Source organism: Chiloscyllium plagiosum, chromosome 13 (assembly GCF_004010195.1).
Source record: "Chiloscyllium plagiosum isolate BGI_BamShark_2017 chromosome 13, ASM401019v2, whole genome shotgun sequence".
Lineage (NCBI taxonomy): Eukaryota > Metazoa > Chordata > Chondrichthyes > Orectolobiformes > Hemiscylliidae > Chiloscyllium > Chiloscyllium plagiosum.
In genome coordinates this window covers 6766621-6774863 of record NC_057722.1, presented here as the reverse complement: position 1 = coordinate 6774863, position 8243 = coordinate 6766621, and the positions used below count along the sequence as shown (strand labels likewise).

At 42.5% G+C, this 8243-nt stretch overlaps 1 protein-coding gene across 2 annotated transcripts in view; it reads left to right on the top strand.

The window, feature by feature from the left end:
• The window catches only part of LOC122555727 (lactosylceramide 4-alpha-galactosyltransferase-like), a 27768-nt gene extending 23934 nt beyond the window's left edge, over window positions 1-3834 (top strand). The window contains exon 4 of one of the 2 annotated variants that reach the window (XM_043701779.1): window positions 3261-3834. In XM_043701779.1, the coding sequence (XP_043557714.1) occupies window positions 3261-3299 (39 nt within the window). In that variant the 3' untranslated portion in view covers window positions 3300-3834. Of the gene's footprint in view, window positions 1-702; window positions 1487-3260 lie in introns of those variants that run through there. The other variant, XM_043701780.1, reaches the window with a different exon arrangement.
• The last annotated feature ends 4409 nt before the right edge of the window (window positions 3835-8243 follow it).

Below are 8243 nucleotides of genomic sequence, written 5' to 3'. Positions count from 1 at the left end.
GGTGTAATCCAGGTAGGTGTGGGAGTCGGTGGGTTTGTAAAAAATGTCAGTGTCAAGTTGGTCGTTATTAATGGAGATGGAGAGGTCCAGGAGGGGGAGGGAGGTGTCAGAGATGGTCCAGTTAAATTTAAGGTCAGGGTGGAATGTGTTGGTGAAGTTGATGAATTGCTTAACCTCCTCGCGGGAGCACGAGGTGGGGCCAATGCAGTCATCAATGTAGCGGAGGAAGAGGTGGGGAGTGGTGCCGGTGTAATTACGGAAGATCAACTGCTCTACGTAGCCAACAAAGAGACAGGCATAGCTGGGGCCCATACGTGTGCCCATGGCTACCCCTTTGGTCTGGAGGAAATGGGATGATTCAAAGGAGAAATTGTTAAGGGTGAGGACCAGTTCAGCCAAGACTAGTCAGGTCTGACACAGTCATATCCATTGAATCCATACCTTATAGATATTGTCCCAGACACCATCATCACTATCCCTGGATATGTCTTGTACCATCAATAGGACAGACCCACCAGAGGTGGTGACATTGTGGTACACAGTCAGATCAGAGTTGCCCTGGGAGTTATCAGCATTGACTTTGGATCTCATGAAGTTTCATGGCATATGGTCAAACATGGGTAAGAAGAACTTTGACTGATTACTTCCCATTCTTTCCTCTTGGCTGATGAATCCGTATTCCTCCATTTTGAACAACACCAGAAGGAAACACCAAGGGTGGCAAAGGACAGAATGTGAGAACTTCAACGTCCATCACCAAGAGTGGCTCAGAAATGGCGCTACTGGCCAGACTGGTTCAAACCTAAAGATTGGAGCTGCTAGACTGCATCTGTGACAAGCAATGAGGGAACCAACAAAAGTAATAACTTTACTTGACTTCATCCTCACCAATCTACTTGTAGATACATCCGTCCATGACAGTATTGATAAGAGTGACCACCACTTCACTTCAAGAATATCCTCCTTTAAAATTGGTGGCACCATCACTGCTAAATGGGATAGACCTTAAACAGATAATTCAATACTGGGCATCCATGAAATGCTGTGGGCTAACAGCAGTAGCAGAATCATACTCCAACACAATTTGAAATCTCATGGCCCAGCTTATCTCACATTCTGCCATTCCCATCAAGCCTGGTTTAATGGTGAGTACAGGACAGCATGCCAGGAACAGCACCTCACATAGCAAAAAACGAGATTCCAACCTGGTGAAGCTACCAAACAGGATTTTTTGTACACAGGACAGAAATCATAGGATTGTTTGTAGCACAGAAGCCTGGGTGCTGAACTGAGTGTAAAGACCTGCCCCCAACCTGGGCACAGCGGAATGCTCTTCGGAGGGTCAGTTCAGACTTGATGGGCCAATTAGCTTCTCTCTGCACTGTAGGAATTCTAGGAAAATGTACAAATATATAAAAAATCCCAATGAGCTTATCAAAACCCAATTTTTCTGACAGATTGCCTCTCAGGACAAAATTAAATCATGTCAGGTTTCTTGAAAAAACTGGAAATGTGTTGCTGGAAAAGCGCAGCAGGTCAGGCAGCATCCAGGGAATAGGAGAGTCGACGTTTCGGGCATAAGCCCTTCTTCAGGCTTATGCCCGAAACGTCGACTCTCCTATTCCCTGGATGCTGCCTGACCTGCTGCGCTTTTCCAGCAACACATTTCCAGCTCTGATCTCCAGCATCTGCAGACCTCACTTTCTCCTCCTTCTTGAAAAAACTGTAAAAGTTGTGATTTATTGTAATATTGAACAAATCCTTGAATGAGGAAAGGTTTTTAGTTTATGCAACTTAAACCATACCCTTTCAAAATCCAAACATAACACACACACGCTCACTTCATCATGACAAAGACAGACAAATAGTTTATCAATATACTCTGAGTGGAAGAAGAATAAACACAATATAAAGTGAACAAAATTCTGAAGATAAAAAGTTCAAACCACAATTGGAAAGTTCCTTTTCTTTCAACATCATTTAGATTTTTACTCTGGCAAGATACTCATATCTGTACAGTCACAATCATCCTTCAATTTCCTGACTGATCATATGAACTTAGGTCTTTTCTTGTATGAATTCTTTCTTGTAAGCTTCCCATAGTTTTTTTGGCTTTTTTCCCTCATGGACAAGGGTTGGCGGGGTTGGGGAGTAGGGGGGGGAGCGTGGGTGGAGGAGATAAACAATTGGTATGAAAGAGATATTCTTAGATTGGTGAGTAGTGATCTGAGACTGTAGTCTTTCTTTCTATGCATAAACAAATGATGAAACAAATGGGGTTTGTCCAACTTTTCTGGATAATACTAAACTAGGGAGGATTGTTGAGAAAGTACAACATTGCAAGCTGCTTAACTTAAATGACAGAAAGCAATGTTAACACGTTAACCTAAAGTGTGAAATAATATATTTTAGAATGTAAATGAGGTATCATTGATGAACATATTTTTAGGGCTTAAGTCATTATGAGATAACACATGAGTGCAAAATGTGTCCAGGAAGAGTAGTGGAAACTTTACATTATCAATAGGAGTTAAAATCATACAACGCTAGGTTATAGTCCAACAGGTTTACTTGGGAGTACCAGCTTTCGGAATGCTGCTCCTTCATCAGGTAGCTAGTGGGGCAGGATCATAGGACACAGAATTTATAGCAAAAGAGCTTAGTGTCACACAACTGATACAGCGTTGAACAAACCTGGATTGCTGTTAAGTCTTTCATATTTTAGAATGGGGTTGCAAGTTTCGATTCATTAATATGTAAATCACAGAACTTCTTTCAAGTCACATTCCCAAGATAACTGAAGGTTTTATAAAAAAAAGTGACATCTCAGCTCAGACAATGCATTAAAGGTGTGAGGTTTGTTCAATATATCGCATCAGTTGTATGACACTATGATCTTCTGCTATAAATTCTGTGTCCTATGATCCCGCCCCACTCGTTACCTGATCAAAGAGCAGCACTCGGAAAGCCAGTGCTTCCAAATAAACCTGTTGGACTATAACCTGGTGTTGTGTGATTTTTAAGTTTATCCACCCCAGTCCAACACTGGCACCTCCACATCAAAATAATGGAGGAAATGGTCTTGTAGTTATAAAAAGTGCTATGTATGTTTTGTGTGTTCCATCTTCAGAAGAGCTTGAAATGATGGAATTGCATAATGATGGGAGTCTAGGAGAATTTGGAGATGCAGAGGCTAGGGCTGAAGTTTAAGTCTGTGGTAACAATTGATTGAGTCCAGTGTGTTTGTCTCTTCCCTCTAGTTGAGGACCATAGAAGAAAATGCCTTCGACTTTGCATAGAAATTACGAGAAATAAATCCAGGAACGCACACTTACACATCGGCTTATGTTCAAAAAATTGTGCAGTTCCAAGATGGCCACAAATGGAAAGTGAATTGAGGTGATGAGAAAGAGATGATACTTAATTGAGACAGAAGAGGTTAGAGAAAAGACAGGAAATCAGGACTGAACTAAAAAATTGGAGTTGTCAAGGTTAACAGAAATGATTCAATCGTCAAATTTTCCACTCCTCCTCGATGTTCGAGGTGGCTGTAAGATTTATAGGTTCTGCTTGAGATAATCGGCAAAATGTGGAAAATGAGATTTTAAAGTAAGGGAGACATTTACATGGATACTGATGGAAGAGGTTTTAAAATAAAGATTTTTGCCATTTCTCATCTGATCCATTTTGTGACCACTCTGCCAATTTAGTGTCAATCATTAGCAGTTTAGTGAAGGCTATGGAACACAATGAGTAAAATACCTTTTAACATCAAGACTCATTAAAAAGAAAACTGAATAAAAGGCTAGAATTTTAAAGAACAATTATCTTATGTTTTCCTTTGTGATTTTTAAAAACAAATACATGAAATAAAATTTTAAAAATAAAATTTCAAAATTGTTAAATAAAGCATTTCAACTAATTTTTACCACCTAAATTAATGCTTCTATTTCTCAGCTAGTGTCAGATGCATTTTCCTGTGCTTTGTGGATGAAATGTTTAACAAAACCAAAATCATAGAGGCTGTTACTGCACTAAAAACTCTCCAGAGCACAAAGACCTTTAAACAAGACAGGAAGCATCACTTAACTATTTGGCATATCATTAATACCCGATAGTGCCGTTGCTTAGAAATCATCACAATCACAATTGTACATTGAGATTGAGAAAGATGGTATGAGAAAGAACTCAGCCAGCATTAGGGTCAGTGCGGATATACCTGCCAAACTAATGTCAAATAGTATGTGTAATATCTCTTCACAATCTAACTCTCGAAGTTCAGGTAGCATTCTGGTAAACCAACACTGGACTCCCTCAAATACAGTAAACTTGGTTTTAAGTGGCACCTTATCAAAAAGGCATTCTCGATAACATTCTTGATAAAATGGCAACAAAAAAAAACCTCAAATACCATGATCTATGGTGATGTCTGAGTATTCATGCTGCAAATAAAGTATAACATATTCCTGATGAAGGGCTTTTGCCCGAAACGTCGATTTTCCTGCTCCTCGGATGCTGCCTGACCTGCTGTGCTTTTCCAGCACCACTCTAATCTAGACTCTGGTTTCCAGCATCTGCAGCCCTTGTTTTTACCCCGTGATGTGTATACATCCTGCATTGCATTTCTATTGCTTACTGTGCGGTTTTACATTGATTTTAGGAGATGTGTTGATGTTTTTATATGGACTTTTTTCAGAGATGCAATGTCTCAAATCTTCGCTTGGTCAGGGTTTACTGCTGTTATGCATACCTTGTACTTATGATCAACCAGCACTTCCAGGTCCCATGGGTGTAGGTTAATAAAAGGTATGCCGTACCTCTAAAATTGTGGTACCCAAAAATGCTCTCAGTATGCCCAATCTGATTTGGATCTCTGTTTGTTCTCTTTGATCCCTCAGAAGTTTGGACTTTTTTTGGGGGTTGCGTACATTCTCAAAGGTCTTAACAAGGTGGGTGTAGAGAAATGATACTTCCTCTCATGGACAAGTCCAGAACTAGGGGGCACTGTTTTAGAATTAGAGGTTGCTCCTTTAGGACAGAGGTGAGGGGAATTCTTTTTCTTTCTCAAAGGGGTGTGCAATTTTGAAACTCTGCCTCAGATGATGCTGGAGTCATTAAATATTTGTAAGGCGGAGGTAGATGGATTCTTGGAAGACAATGAAATCAAGAGTTATTTCGAGTTGTCGGGGTTTTAGATCAGTTATGATTTTATTGAATGGAGGAGCAGGGACCAAATGCTCTCCAGGTAGTTCAACCATAATGCCGTAGCTGTGTTCCAGCGAAACCTTACTTAATAGAAATAATGGGGTCTATGAAAAAAGTGGGGTAGATCAGCAAAAAATAACACTCACAATTGATCAAAACTCACTCAAAAGCCTAACACTAAGTATAGCACAGCCCGAACGAAGGTTTAAATCATATTTATTCATGAAACAAAAGTAAATTTAATGCATTACATTGGAAAACTATAGTTAATGCAGGGACAGAGGGTCATCATCATCGCCACCATCAGGTGCAGTTGTGGTTGCAGAAGTGGATGGCTGTGGTTGTCTTCTGACCGTTTCTTGAGGGCTGGCTTAAAAAACATATCCAGTTTTTGCTGTTTTGCCCTTTTCCTTCCGTCTTGAAGAAGCTGTTCACAGGGTGCCAGATGATAACATAGAATCCACAGAATCATAGAATCCCTTCAGTGCGGAATCGGGCCATTCAGCTCAACAAGTCCCCACCGACCCTCCAAAGAGTATCCCACACAGATCCATTCTCCTCCCCTATTACTCTACATTTCCCATGGGCAATTTAGCATGGCCGATTCGCCTGACCTGCACATCTTTGGACTGTGGGAAGAAACCGGAGCACCCGAAGGGAACCCACGCAGACACTGGGAGAACGTGCAAACTCCACACAGACAGTTGCCCGAGGGTGGGATTGAACCGGGGTCCCTGTGCTGTGAGGCAGCAGTCCTTGAACTGCTACCCTGCTGTGTACTGTGTTGTAATTGTTGTCCTCGAAGAGCTGCAACTGCCTCTCCCTCAGGGTGAATTCAAAAGAGAAGTGGAGAGCTCTTCATCTTTTTCATCTCCAGCTTCCGCTTCCCCTTCAGTAACAAGCTGTTGTAGATCAACTGTAGAAAGGTCTTCACAGTGGAACTCAAGCAACTCTTCAGTATCCTCACTTTCTACTCCTTCAAAGCCAACCTGCTTTGCAAGAGCAACACAATGCTCTTTGATTTTTGGGAGCTCCTGTGATGGTTCACATCCTTTAAAATCTTGAGAAAAATCCAGAAGCTGCCACAAAACTGCATGCAAGCAGTCCTTACTGACATCTCCCCAGGCCTCCACAATAAGGTCATTAGCATTCTTGATGTTAAAGCTCTTCCAAAATTGAAGAACACTCTCCTTATTATCTCCGTCAGTAGCTGCAATCAGCCTCTTGAATGTGCATCTTAAATAGTAAGCTTTAAAAGCTGATATTGCACCCTGGCCCATGGGTTGAATGAGAGAGCTTGTACGTCTCACATGTTCTGACAGCAGTTGACATCAGTGTATGCTTAAATATAAGGGATCCAAGTGTGACCTTTGCAGAGCCATTCAGACAGCCAAGGACCAATACCAATCCAAACTAGAGACCCAGACAGACACCCGGGGACTATGGCAAGGACTGAATGACATCATAGGTTCTAAAAAGAGACAGTGCAAGGTTAGAACAAAGTCTTACCACAAATTCAACCCAAACTCTGGGTCAGATACATGGATGACACCTTTGTAATCATTAAAAACACGGAAATAGAGAACACACACCGGATCATCAACGCCACACTCACAGGATGGGTTGGGATATCTGGTCGGCATGGACGGGTTGGACCGAAGGGTCTGTTTCTGTGCTGTACATCTCTGTCTCGATGACTAGCTGCTGCAGTCGGTATTGTGACCAGCTTGGCCATCTCAATGTCTGTGAATTCTCTTTGTGTCTGTACTCGTTTCTCTCCTTCTGGCTGTTAAAATGTGGCCAATCAGTGATCCTACATTTGCCAAAGGATTGCACATCCAATTTTTCCTGTTTGTCCTATATAGTGTTTTGTGCAGACCTTGCATTGGATTTTGTACACTACATTAGTTTTGCTCTTGCTGGGTATCGGGTCCTTCGTTCTGGTGAGTTGTTGTCTGAGGGTGGCTGTTGGTTTGTGTGCTGTTATAAGTCCTAGTGGTCGCAGAGCGCAACCCAAAGGACTAGCCACACTACCATACATCAAGAACATCTCTGAAATGACAGCCAGACTACTGCGACCACTAGGACTTATAACAGCACACAAACCAACAGCCACCCTCAGACAACAACTCACCAAAACGAAGGACCCGATACCCACCATGAGCAAAACTAATGTCATGTACAAAATCCCATGCAAGGACTGCACAAAACACTATATAGGACAAACAGGAAGACAGCTAACGATCCGCATTCACGAACATCAACTAGCCACGAAACGACACGACCAGCTATCCTTAGTAGCCACACACGCAGACGACAAGCAACATGAATTTGACTGGGACAACACTACCATTATATGGCAAGCGAAACAAAGAACAGCCAGGGAATTCCTAGAAGCATGGCACTCATCCATAAACTCCATCAACAAACACATCGACCTGGACCCAATATACCGGCCGCTAGAGCGGACAGCTGAAACTGACAACCGGAAGCGGCCGAGATAGGCCACTATAAATGCCGGAGGAAACACCACAGAAGCGCTTCACAAGAGGCTCCCAAGCACTGAGGATGTCACCTAGACAGGGGACGAAACGTTTGCAACAAAAACTTCCAGCTCGGCGAACAGAACCACAGCAACTATTATCCCCGGAGACTGATTACTAAACTTAGTGATCTCGGACTAAGCCCCACTCTCTGCAACTGGATTCTCAGTTTCCTGACCCTTGCCAACTTTTACACGTGCGCCATTGAGAGCATTCTGTATGGTTGTATCACTACCTGGTAGTGATACAACCCTGGTAGTATTGATCCCTGACCTCAAATTCACCTGGACCGTCTCAGAATCCTCCCTCCCCTTCCTAGACCTTTCCATTTCTATCTCGGGTGACCAAATCGAATGGACATTTACTATAAACCGACCGACTCCCATAGCCAACTAGACAACACCTCCTCCCACCATGCCCCCTGTAAAAACGCCATCCCATATTCCCAATTCCTTCGTCTCCGCCGCATCTGCTCCCAGGAGGACCAGTTCCAAC